General features: G+C 36.4%; 2 protein-coding genes across 3 annotated transcripts; both read left to right on the top strand.

The window, feature by feature from the left end:
- Positions 1 to 47: 47 nt before the first annotated feature.
- Positions 48 to 8,331, top strand: LOC128252673 (esterase B1). Of its 2 annotated transcripts, none has more exons than XM_052980612.1 (4): positions 48 to 230; positions 6,343 to 6,655; positions 6,714 to 7,425; positions 7,485 to 8,331. In XM_052980612.1, exons 1-4 carry the CDS (start codon positions 130 to 132, stop codon positions 8,108 to 8,110), a joined length of 1,752 nt encoding a protein of 583 aa, XP_052836572.1. In that variant the 5' UTR covers positions 48 to 129; the 3' UTR covers positions 8,111 to 8,331. The 2 variants fall into 2 exon arrangements, with proteins under 2 accessions (XP_052836572.1, XP_052836573.1); XM_052980613.1 differs by lacking the exon at positions 48 to 230 and adding an exon at positions 2,636 to 2,892.
- LOC128252700 (uncharacterized) lies at positions 532 to 984 on the top strand. Its single transcript, XM_052980643.1, has 2 exons — positions 532 to 736; positions 790 to 984. The coding sequence occupies exons 1-2, from the start codon at positions 702 to 704 to the stop codon at positions 911 to 913; spliced, it is 159 nt and encodes a 52-aa protein (XP_052836603.1). The 5' UTR covers positions 532 to 701; the 3' UTR covers positions 914 to 984.
- Positions 8,332 to 13,816: the final 5,485 nt, after the last annotated feature.

Here is a 13,816-nt window from a genome sequence, read left to right as displayed (position 1 = left end):
CAAATAAACTATGAAAATCAATAAATGTAAAAAAACCATATTTTATCTAAAAAATAAACAACTTTGTGTTTTGTAACAAAGAAATAAAGTGTTGAAAAGGTGCATTGTACTATTTGTCACACAATTGAAATGGGAAAGTATTTAGCTGCTCTTACAAAACTGAGGCACTTTGGCATCAACCAAAAACACACTGTTCCGCAAGCTTTCACGAATGGTGACTTTATAAAACAGTAAGTAATCCCTAACGAAATCAGTTATCTCAACATGTGCCTGCCTTTTTTAATTACCACCGCCATAAAACTTCCCATCACAAATTTCTGTCTTGCTCTCCTATCACCAAACTTACGAAATAGCTACAAATTATCGCATATGCGTTGATGCGAAAACTTAATACATATCGCGAGATCAAATACAGCGTGACTAACTCCGTGCTAAGTGGAACGTTTATTTTTTCGCATTTGCTTGGTCGCGGTATTTAGTTTTAATAATTGTATAATGTTGTTCAAAGTGAATGTCAAAGCGCTGTAATCAAAATTTGTTTGATCTCTCGTCTACTGTCGGCGATTGTGCCATTAGCTGTGAATCAGCTGCTTGGTGCTAATAGTTAGTGTAATCTTCTCGGTTACTCGTATAGTGTTCATATATCTGATCATGCAACTGTGTATCAGTTATATTTGGAACTCGCAGCTAGACAAGTCGAAATGGATGCAATATTGAAAGTTATCTTGTTGATCAGGTAGGTTCGTTTGTTCATTGGCGACTCACAAAACTAAAGCAACTTGTTTTTAGTTTTTATTTTATTGCTGTAACTATGCACTTTGGATTGTGTGATGATGTTCCGTCCGCCGATGCAGACACAGTTGTAACAGAAAGTGAAGAACACTACACCGCACCAGATGACTTTGACTTTTAATGGATTTGTTAATCAAACATTTAATCCCAATCATAGATAAATAAATAAAGATTCTTTTAGCATCTCCCAAATTGCTTTTGTTGACACTTTTCGACGGCATTCCAAACTTCAAGTTCATTGACACTTGAAATATTACAGTAAGGCCTAATTTTTGCTTATAAAGGGCAAATTTGCGTAAAAGCCCGGAAACTTTTTTTTCGGGTTCTATTGTGTAGAATGCTACAATCAAATCAATCCTTGTTGGCGGGCAATGAGCAAGGGCAAAAATTTGGAAAAACAAGAAAGGAAGCAAGTTTCGGCAATCCAAAGATTACATACGCTTGCAGCTATTTACATCATTAATAAAACACCTTTGAAACATCTAAATTTCGAATCATATGAGTACGCATTGAAGCCCAATGAAGCTATGATGACTTTCAACTCAATTTTTTTATCGTTCCAATGACAGCTAAATGATATCGTTTTTCGAGTTTCATAAAGGCAAGGCATAATTTTGAATTACTAAACCATTACTAAACCATACTAAACCAAATTAGGGATGTTACAATTTTTCTATCTTTATATCCTTGCAGAGGGTATTCTAATTTCAGTCAAAAGTTTGCAAAGCAGCGAAGGAAATAATAATAAAATAATAAAACATTATCGAAAAACTATAAAAAACATCAAAGTTATAATTTTTTATTACCCGCAATAGGAAGAAATCTGTTTGAAAAGTTTCATCCTAATAGCTTGAGAACTGAGAGACTAGTGAAACAGACGGACAGACGAATATGGCAAGATCGACTCTCCTAGTAATGTTGATCAAAAATATATGTACTTTATAGGGTAGGAAATGTCTCCTTCAATGCGTTGCAAACTTCTGACTTCTGAAATTTTGGGTTTATTGAATTAGGGAAAATTTTCGAAAAAAGGCAATACTTGATTTCGCATCTTTAAGCATATCTTTGTAGCTATTTTAGTTTTAGGGGTGTCGAAGTTTATTCGAACACACGGAAACTGCTGTAATTCATTAATTTCATTTTCCACATAGTGGTGAAATTGCTTGCAGTGTACTTATAAGAGGCTCTCATTGGGGGCCTTGAAAGAGTTTAAAATAATGGTTGGAAATCGTAAATTAGCCAAGTTCATGTTCAAGGTGATCTTGTGGCGTTGGTTTTATGGGTTGAATATTCAATTTCTGAGCTTGATCATCTAGCTTGTGAGTGTAAAATCAAGTAGCTCTTTGTAAGAACTAATTGAGCTTTCAAATTAAAAGCTCTAGTATTTCAGCACTGCCAGAAGCAACAAAAATAAAAGCTTTAGTTCGATAGTCTGGACAATAGGATACCCTGTAAAAAATTTAAAAATCCTGCTTTTCAATTATTTATTAAACAAACAATGCATTGATGTTATTGTGAAAGAAACTAATCTGAGGTCGTATCTATGCAGTAACAATAAATAAATTAATAAGTCTCGTTTCGGAAAGTTGATGTGCTGATTAAGAAAAATAAAATGTATGTTATATGTATGTATGTTTAATGCTCTGTTGCAGTCATAACTATTACTGAAAACATAACAGTAAAGAAAAATCGGAAAGTAAGCCACACAACCGGTATTTTTGAGAGCAGTGAGCTATAGCCAAACAGCTGATCCCCGTGAGCAACGCTTCCGATGTTCACACACACTGAGAGAGAAATATTTTGCTGAGGTGAGTGGTTTTATCGGCATAGTAAGACCCGATCGGTCAGTTGCTGCTGAACGCTCTTGAAGAGCGCTTTGTTTGTACCGCTCGCCATTTACCGCCCCTTACTCCCGCCGGTCGTGCCTACTTTGTGCTTCGAGTTGTTGTGACACTTTTCCCGAATCGACGCCCGTTATCGAAGCGTGTATAGCGTTACCATCAATTACCTGTGGGTTTTTCGGGGTTAATGAAAAAGAGTGCGCGAAGAGACATCCGAAATGGCAACGCGCTTTATGGATATGGTGAAGCTGACCTTTAAGTGAGTTTTCCAGTCTCGGCTCCTCCACGAGCGTTAAACGGTTTTCTCTGCTTTGGGGGGTCGCGTCTTGGTTTTGCAATAACTTCTGCCTAGCATACATACAAAAGCACACATGTCCACTGAAGAAAACATTTTAAATTTTGTTTTATTTTTAATTTATTATTTTAAAAGCTGTTTGGCTGATTATATACAACTTTACGCTTAAAATTATAATATTTTGTTTTAAGTTTCAACATGCCTGAAAATGCTCAAAAAATTATAAAACTCAATTAATATTTGCTATAAATACAACATCAGCAATCAAATTTGTTGAAACACTTGGAGCATAAAATCAAAAAAATAATTATAATTTTCCTAAGATATGGTTTATTTTTTAATGCTAGATAGCTTAAAAAAATTTAGTTTTAAAGAATCAATCAATACACAGTTTATTTAACTTGAATAATGTTTTCTCTGTGTACTCGCCACACACATAAATTTATGTGTGTTGCGTTGGTGAAATTGTTGCGCAAACTTAGCTGCGGGTTGGATGTGTTTTTTTTTTATGTTTTTTGTTTTCTGTTGTTTTGCATAAACTTAATGATGCTGCTTCTTCTGCTGCTCATTTCTGTCCGTTTAGATTTCCCCGCCTTTTGTTTTTCCCTGTTGTTTTTCACCCATGATTCAACGATGTTTCACAGTGGAGACATTTGTTAGTCTTTTTTGTTTTTTTTTTTTTTTTTTGATTTGTGTTTACTATTTTTTGCACGTTTTCGCAGGTTTATTAGCAGTTTTGCGGGTAGTTAGTATTTTTAACGTAAATTATTGCACAGCAACACACAATGGTGTTAATTGCGTGTGCCTATATTTATTTCTCACTATTTGTTTATGTGGATTTTCAATTGGGGAAATCAAAGATGTGGGTTAGGTCAGCTTTAGAAGAACTTAAAAATTACATTGTATGTATACAAAATCTAAAAATATCTATTAAATATAAATTTCTTTGAAGTTTTAGCTGCTTTGTTCCTAATTAAACTTAAGCGTCGTCATGACTCTGATTTTAATTTTAATTGAAGACAAGTGTACTTTTATCTTCTAACTGGTTTCCGTGCAAGTTAAACCCATATATTAATAAACCCACGTCTGCGATACTATAACACTGAGTCAAGTTAATTGTTTAAATTACCTGATAAGTTCCTGGGGTACAGGGTTCACTTCACTTCCAGATGAAAGGTATTCCCATATTTTTCTGCTCTATGGGCATGACATGGCAGTTTTTACCTTATTTATTTGTAAACACTTTTGAATAAATAAGCATTCATAATTTCTAATTGACGAATTAAAACTATACCCGTTTATATTGTTTGTCATACCGGTTACTTCCATTTTGTTGCCAAGTGAATGACTTTAAAATTGACTGATTGTCATGCTGATGATAAGAATAAACTAACTTTGCTGAAACATTAGCTTGTTACTTAAGTTTCAATTCGAATGAGTTTCTACATAAAAGAGTGTTAAGCTCTGGGTTACGTGAGCGAATTAGTCTTAATTTATTACCTTCATATCTTACGCTTGGCTACATTGCTACTGGGTATTTCAGGCGTTATGCCATCCAAAACAAAACGCACTGGCAAATAATATTTCAGGAAACCAAGTTAGTTTGAAATGTTGAAAAACGTTATTATTGGGAGTTAGCCTGCTCAGACTCACGGCAGTCACGTACGGTCCAATCTGCGGCGAATGATCTCGCCTTTCTCTCGATCCCAGCCGTAATTACCGATTTGTATGCACTCGTGTGCAGTGATGTTGACTCAAACTATGTCAGTGCACCTGCAGAATGCCAGTTGGATGTTCGACTTGCGCCTCTACCGAAGGTGCGCAGTGTGAACAAATAGAAATAGGCCATTAATTGCATTAAAGCGCCTCACGCCCACCCACAAATTAGCCATAAAAATCAGAAACAAACAATCCCAGGCGTAAACAAAGGAGAGATATAGAAATTAGAGAACTGGTCGTGCATGCAAAACGTGAAGCGTTGAGGTTGGTCAAAAGCCATTCCAACGCAGCAAAGACCTCCAGCGACATTGAAAGTGGTGCGCCGGCATTTCGGTTTTGGTGCCCGCTGCTGAGTGCTTACTGTGGTCATGTCCCCAATGCGTGACAGTCGCTGACCGGATTAGTTTCGCAGTCAATATTATATAAATATTTGAAAGAGGAGCTATCTTTTAACGAGCCGTAGAGTATTACGACGTTTCCAAGAAGTGTAGCAGGCCACAGAAGGGGGTTTTCACGATCACATATGAGGATGTATACCATGACCATGAAACAGCCAAACTCTTTTCACTGATTTAAAAAACTCATATAAGAAAGAGGAACTCATTTTCCGATCGATTAAGCTTTTGTTTAACTAAAACTATACTAAATATGTCATAGCAATTAAAAGCTTAATAAAAGCTTAAATGATCAGTAAATTGAATATAATACTCAATTTGCTTATAACAGTTGCTACATCTATGTACAGTTGGGGTCAAAACAAACGCATCAAAAAATAATTGTGCTGTTTTTCCCGAATCATGTTTATATAGTGTACTTTTATTAATATTTTAATTTAAATATTGTAACTTTGCACTTATTTTTTTGGTAAGAAACCATTAACAGCTCATTTAATTGTACCTGAAGCGTGAAAAAGTGGATTTTAGAAATTATTTTTAAGTTCCGATAGACTCATGTGCGTGTTATCAAAAATTAATTACCATACCATCACGGAATAGCATTAATTTAATTTAATTAACTGCTGCTTTTAAAAGCACTTACTAATTATTAAAGTATAAACCGATTTTGAGGGCTTTTCAGTTCAAGAAGCCAAATAAAAAACCCGCTTAACGGCTTCAACCAGTCAATCTTAACTAACCTGTCAAAGGGCTTATGAATGCGAACTAGAAATGTGAGTTTTAAGCAAAACGCGTTTTAAAAAATTTAATTCGAATTCCAAATCGTTTGACACCACTCCATTAAACGGCCGATCACTTTCGTAATTTAACAGATCGTATTCTTGAAACACGTATCTTCCTGAATATGCAACAAAAAAGATGCGAATTTTATTACCTCATAAGGAGTCTGGGTCAATTCTCAAGCAAGACAACAAAAATAAAATCTAAAACAATTAAAAAAAAATTCTTATATATCTCAAAATATTAACATATTTTCTTATGGAATTTGAACTAGTTTATAATTTCCAACCCGCCAAGAAATATTTTTGAGAGAGAATAATATAATTTACATTAGCATTAGGTTAATAAATGAGTTATTAAAACTACATAGTCCATAGTTCTTTAAATTTTGAAATTAGTTTTTTCTGTGTGTCTAAGTGGTATAGAAAAAATACAACTGCCTTAAGATTTTTGTGCGAACGTGATGGAGTTCCAATAACCAACTTTTGTAATGTTATTAACCATTAAACTTGGCTTACAGGGTGCTCAGTTTTAAGTACGAACAGCGCAAGTTGGCCACTGCAATCTATTCTGTGATCAAGACCAAGCTGGGACCTGTGCGCGGAGTGAAACGGAACACTATCTGGGGAGGAAGCTACTACAGTTTTGAGAAGATACCCTTCGCCAAGCCCCCAGTGGGAGCGCTTCGATTCAAAGCCCCCCAGCCAGTGGAGCCATGGGATCGGGAATTAGACTGCACTTCGGCGGCAGAGAAGCCCCTGCAGACACACATGTTTTTCAGAAAGTACGCGGGCTCTGAGGATTGCCTGTACCTAAATGTATATGTCAAAGATGTACGTCTTAAACAACTTCTAGTACGAATAAACACTAAAGACAAGCTTTTTCTTTCAGCTGCAACCGAGTAAACTGCGTCCCGTAATGGTTTGGATCTATGGAGGAGGATTTCAGGTTGGAGAAGCCTCCCGAGATATGTACAGCCCCGATTTTTTCATGTCGAAGGATGTGGTTATAGTCACGGTGGCCTATCGACTAGGTGCTCTGGGCTTCCTTAGCTTGGACGATCCTCAACTGGATGTGCCCGGAAACGCTGGTCTCAAGGATCAAATCATGGGCCTTCGCTGGGTGCAGCAAAATATCGAAGCTTTCGGTGGTGATCCCAACAATGTAACACTCTTTGGCGAAAGTGCCGGAGGAGCCTCCACACACTTCCTCTCACTAAGTCCCCAAACCGAGGGACTCATCCACAAAGCTATCGTGATGTCGGGCAGTGTTCTGTGTCCCTGGACGCAACCGCCGAAAAACAATTGGGCCTATCGTCTGGCCCAGAAACTGGGGTACACTGGTGGCAATAAGGACAAGGCCATTTTCGAGTTTCTGAGATCAGCGAGTGGCGGGGAAATTGTCAAGGCTTCCGCCACAGTCCTCACCAATGACGAAAAGCATCATCGGGTATTGTTTGCCTTTGGACCGGTTGTAGAACCCTATACCACCGATCACACGGTGATTGATAAGTCACCCCACGAGGCAATGCAGAGTAGTTGGAGTCACCGGGTGCCCATGATGTTCGGGGGCACCAGTTTCGAAGGGTTGCTCTTCTACCCAGGTAAGTGGTGCTCTTATTCGCATATGACAAACCTAATCACACATTTAACCATTGCGTAGAGGTTTCAAGGCGTCCTGCCACCTTGGACGAGGTGGGAAACTGCACAAACGTACTGCCGAAAGATCTAGGCCCCAATTTGGATCCCAAACTTCGAGAAAACTATGGTCTGCAGCTGAAGAAAGCCTATTTCGGCGATGAGCCCTGCAATCAGGCCAACATGATGAAGTTCCTCGAACTGTGCTCGTACCGCGAATTCTGGCACCCTATATACAGGGCAGCTTTAGCTCGAGTCCGCCAGTCCAGTGCACCAACCTATCTATACCGATTCGACCACGATTCTAAGTTATGCAACGCCATTAGGATCGTCCTTTGTGGCCATCAGATGCGAGGTGTTTGCCATGGCGACGATCTCTGCTATATATTCCACAGCATGCTGTCACACCAATCTGCCCCCGAGTCCATAGAACACAAGGTGATCACCGGAATGATCGACGTTTGGACGGCTTTCGCCGCTAACGGTGATCCGAACTGCGAAAGCATTAGGTCCCTTAAATTCACCCCCCTCGAAAACGAAACGGATTTCAAGTGTCTCAACATTGGCGAGCAGTTTGAAATTAAGGCACTCCCAGAATTGCTAAAGATTGAAACTGTTTGGAACAGTTTTTATGCCCCAAATGAACTATAGATGCAGTGCATCACTAAGAGGTTTTGAAAGCTTTAACTGTCTTAAATGCATGGATTTGGATGATCTTAGATTGTGTGAATACGTTGTACATACGTTTTGGTTATTTAAGTGTTTGAGATGTTTGTTGTTCAACTTGAAAATGCTGTTTTAGGTTTACCATGAGATAGGATTAATTTACAGGGCACAAAATTAATAAAATACATTTTTTACAACTACAAAAAGTTTAGTTATAACGCTGGGGAAGGTGAGGAGAAACATACACCCCAAATGGAAAAAGTCAAAAAGGTCTTAAAAATATTTATATCTATCTTCGATCCTTACCGGTTGCAGAGGTTTTATTGAAACGCAATCGAAAACTTCATGAACAAAAACCAAATGCTTAGTTTTTGGAATGCTTGAAAAGGGTATGGCGAAACCAACACCCCGTGAGGCAAAATCGACTCCATTAAAAATATTTATAATTTTGAAATAAAACACAAGCGTTGCCAAATATTTAAAATCACTTTAAACTTTAACAAAACACCTCTTAACAAGGCAAAAAGAAACCTGAGCGATGAATCTTTTTGATATCAGAAGATTTTGTTTGTTTGACAAAAAATAACCGCTCAAACAAAGATTTTAAGCGTTCCGAAAAATCATTAAAAAAAAGTGTACCTATATATTTGTCAAAAAATTTGATATCAGAAATTATGTGAGTTGAAAGTGCGATCGTCACGATAGTTTTTTCGTCGTTAAGAGATATTTCCGATCCTAAAAAATATATATTCTAGATCAGCATCACTAGGGAAGTTGGCCTAGCCATGTCAGTTTTAGAACTATCTTGATGAATCATTCCCAAATGTCTTTATTCCATTGCAGGTAAATAAGTACGTCTTCTGTGTGCAGAGTTTTGACGATATTTTTTCTTTGACTTCTACAACAATATTTAAGTAAAACAATTAAAAACGTAAACAAGAGAGAACAACAAACTAGACTAGAAAACTAGTCTCTCAGTTTTAAAGCTGTCTGCATGAAACTTTCCCAAAAGTTGTCTTTCTTTGCAGGTAGTATATAAGTCGCAATGAGTCAGATAGAACAACTATATCATAACTTTTCTGTTTTTTATTTCTTTTTTAGTTCTTTGAGATATTTGTTATTTCAGAACTACGGTTGAAACTTGATTAAAATCGGACGACAATACCATATAGCTCCAAAAAAAACATTTAACAAGTAAAGTACGTATTTTCAAAAGTTAAAAATGCGTTCTTCGGCATGCTATGGTTGTGTATTTTGGACTTTTTAGCTTCCTAATAAGCCAAGTATCAATTCAAATGTCTCCCATAAGTGTGACACATGTGGCTCAAACAGTTATGTGCTCTGTGCGAGTTCTGGAGTCGGAAACATTTAAACCATTTAAACTTTCCTTCGTTACTCTGATTGATGTACGCAGAAATAAATATGTATTGTGACTGGGTAGATTGTGAGATGTATTTATTTTGATTAAATATAAGTGCCTTTACACATCCTAGCCAACGTGGGAAAGAAACGCAGTTTAGCGGAAGATGCTAAGTTCAATGGAAAACGTCAATGAAACGAGCTCGATCCGAATCAGTTTAATATCTCAAACAAAATTTGTATGAGACAAATTAGGAATTTTAACACCCCATTGAAATCATTGTGTTCGAAACAAACCGAAAAGTGTAGAAAGAAAACATTGAAAATTAGCACATTAGCACGAAAATAAAAAAAAAAAACAAGATATCACCAACGGTAATTTCACCACCACAAAGCAAATCAAATAGCTCAGCAAAGCGTCGCCGAATGTCGATCCAAAATCATAAAATTAATTTTCATTAATTCTTTCGTGAAGCCATAAGAAACAAACGAATAAAAACCAAAGTCGGTATTAGCCGAAATATTTGATGAAATTTGATGAAAAAACCGATTTACATGTTAAATGCCATATGGGTCGTGCTAGACCGAGAACGAAGAATGTGTTGAAATTTGACTACACGGGTATCCTGTGTTGAGTTAATTGTTATATGCCATGCTTATGTATCTTAGCTGTATATTTAAAATATTTACATTCCATGTGGAATATCCGCTTAAAGTTTCAATTCAGTGTCAGTAAAGACAACGTGTTACTAAACCTGTCGGTTTGTATAAAACGTTTATTTTTTCGTTCGTCTATACGGCTAACACCAGGCGCAACTATCAGTGCCAGACCTTCCACCCACTTGGCTATATGCTGATGTGACATTTATGTGTGTAAGCCGACGCTTGACAATCAAAGGGGACAACAATTTCCGCAATGCCACCGCCAACAACGACAGGCAGGACGACACTTGGGAGCGTGGGAGTGTGGAAAGAATGAAAAAAAATTCCATTAAAATTTTTGCAAGTTTTTAATTCGTTTTTTTTTAGGCGAAGGGGCTTTGCCGGAATACGCCAAAATGTTTGTGTGGTAAATGCAAAAGGGGTTTGTTCCCGTGTGTTCGGGATGCGTGTTCCCATCAGTAACGTGAAAATTTCATTTTGTCGACAGGCTGGGTGGTCGCAGAGAGTTGGGCAATTTTTCGTTAAATTTTTCCTATATATAACATTTTTTTGCTCAGAACTAGACTGTGTTTTGGTCATGGCTGTGGCATGCGGCCGGGCGTGACCAACGTATGGGGGTGTCCCGAGGGTTTCCAGGGGGGTTAGCGCCCAAATCCCGTGCATGTGCACAGGGTGTAAAAATGGGCGTTAACTCAATAAATTAGAATTTTTTCCGTTGCACAAAATTGTTTGAGAATGCGATTTCTCGTTTCTCACATTCCTTTTTCTCTTTCTGACGCTGGCATTTGATTAAATATTTTTTCAATTTGGTTTTAATGAATTTGTGCATAAAGTTAGGTTCTAATTTCAAGTGGAGTTAATCAATAAAATGTTTATCTCAGTTATATTTTAGATTTGAGATAATATTTTTTTATTGTTTTTACTTAATATCCGTTTTGTACAGAAAACAATAATGTTTTGAAATAAAGGTGCCTAAGAGTATGCAAATGACAAAAGCATGATGAATCTATCGAACCTCCGAACTAAAAGAATATTGTGTATTGTGATTGTGTAGCACTTTTATAGGTTTAATAATTAAATAATCGATATACTATTTATTTTCGAACAAATAACTCTTATACTGGATACTAAACTGTTACTTAACTAAGCATGTATATAAAGGAAAATCGGTCCATGCGGTCGTTTCTTGGCCTTAAGTAATTTTTAGGTCATGTTTTTCCTACATTTTTATGGCAGACTCAATCCTTATATAAGGAATATTTTATAAAATCAAATATGTTCTGTAAACATTCTCTGGCGTTCTTTTATGCAATGGCTTTTATCATTTATGATGACAACGAAGAGAAACGATCCTAGGGCACTATTTACTGATTAAAGAAAACACCAACCCATATGAACTTGATAGTGGTTCAGAAAAAATGAATGCAGAAAGATTGTAGTAAGATTTGTAGTAGTCGACTATCAGTCATAAGACCATGCTGGTTAGGACTGATATTGCGACCAACAAGAAAAGTCAGTGGCTTAGCCACAATTATTTCACAGTTGGCAAAGTTGGTGCATCACCTTGTGAAATCGGTGTGCTTTAATAGACAGTACGATTATAAAAAGTCACGAGAATGAGGTCACTTTGCGATAGATACAATTTGATACAATTTATATCGATTACCTGCAGAGGACATACAGTTTTCATTTAAAAGTTTGCAACCCAAAATGCAGCCCGTTTCTACGCAATCTAGTCTCTTAGTTTCAAAGCTTTCTGGATGTCGACTAAATCCTATAGCTCCCAGCGACCAAAATTATTATTTGAAGTTTTCTAATACTCTGAGATATAGTTTTTGTTTTATAAAGTAAACTTTTTAGCTAAAAAAAATCGGACAACGATATTATATAGCTTTCATAAATGGCATCGGAAAATCAACGTCGTTTTATAGAACTAAAGTCGGTTGCCGATTTTTGACTTCTTTCTTCACTAGTAGCGTCAAAGTTGATGCAAAAATGATTGCCTTGAAAATTGTATACTTCATTGTAAATAGGAAAGATAAAAGCCACTCAAGCATGTCAGTTAGTTTGTTTTTAAGTTTTGCGAAGCTGTACATATTTTCCAAGACAACAACCTATTTCGGTTTTTTTTGTAATAAAAAAAAATCAATCTTTTTAACAATAAAGGTAAAAGGTGATACCCACACCTATAATTTTTATGAAATTATTGAATATTTTTTATTTGGTGAAAATATTTGTTTAAAATACAATTAAATGTTAAGAGCCCAGACACTTTGTTCTCTTTTTAGTTGCATTTTCGCTTAATAGACACTTAATTTAATAAATTTTGGATGCCACATATTTTTGCACTCATAGTTTTGGTTTTTTTTGCTAGCAGTTCAGATGATAAGAAATTTTTTCCGCCACCGCACGAAAGTATGCAGCGCTTATAAATGTTTTTTTAGCTTAACATTTCCATGTGTCAATGTGGGTGCGTTTGCTGCATCCGCCGTGTTGCCACTTGCCGTACGGGAGCTTTCCCTTTGCCTGTTGCTTGTCGTAGTCACTCGTCGGATGTCTGATCATATTTGTTTGCGGTCTGAACTGCGGCGGCCGCTTAACAAAAAGTGGTCAGTACACACACAACGACCACAATTATAATGGCCGACGAAGTTCAACTTTTATAAAATTAAATTTGCCGGATTACAGGTATTTAGAGCTGAAACAGTCTGTGGCGGGGGCTTCAGGCAATGCAAGTGGCATTAGCGGTTGTAATTGAATTTCAGCTATGTCCATGCATTCCACCTTTTTTTCGAGCCCGTTGTTTTTAACTGCGGCCTAATTGAATTTACTTCACATTTAAATAATAAAATAAGAAGACAATAAAAGATTCTGGTTTGTGTGCGGACGCAGCATTTTTTTGTTTGAATTTCTGGCTGTTTGGATGGGATCTCCCCAAACTCAACGGGTTTCACATGTTTTTATATCCGTTATTTTTTAGCTGGTCGAAGTGACTTTGACAGCTCATGGCGCAAAAAGATTATTCCTAATTTCCAAATTGAAAATCTCACACTGATGAAATATAAATTGTGTTAAATTTTAATGAAAATGTATTTGAATATGAAATAAATAATTTGTAAATTTTTAAAATTTAGATGGTATAAAATAAAAAGCTGTTCTCTCACCATTGAATATATTAGTTATCGGCTTGCAAATAATGCTTTCGACAACCAAACAATTTTATTTTAAGTCTTAGGCGTTGCGCAGTTTCCATAAAAATTACTCATTCGACACGTTAGTCAGTGTAAATTTTGTGTAAACAAATCTTTTTAACGTTTCCAAACTTGTCTACTTCTTGATCTCGCTTATATTGAAGTCCAAATATGGAGAGCAAATGCCATTCCATACAAGTCTCACCACCTGCATGAAAATATGTTTTTCTTCTGGGATGTTCTATACTTATTAAAATGAGAATTGCTTTCCACATTTAATAAAATTTATCAACGCATATTTTCTTTAGAAACAAGCCATTCTTGAAAGTACTTGAATATTTAAAAAAAACTATTGAACAAAAGGCATTTCTCTGCAAAATATTTTATTCGAAGTCAATTAAAAAGTCTGTCCGTCTTTCAATTTTTGGTGACATGGTCCATACATTCTTGTTCACTTCTGGCTTCCAAGTGTGTGGCA

Source organism: Drosophila gunungcola, chromosome 3R (assembly GCF_025200985.1).
Source record: "Drosophila gunungcola strain Sukarami chromosome 3R, Dgunungcola_SK_2, whole genome shotgun sequence".
NCBI classification, from domain to species: Eukaryota; Metazoa; Arthropoda; class Insecta; order Diptera; family Drosophilidae; genus Drosophila; species Drosophila gunungcola.
The sequence above is the reverse complement of the archived record's forward strand: the minus strand, read 5'-3'. Positions and strand labels throughout refer to the sequence as shown.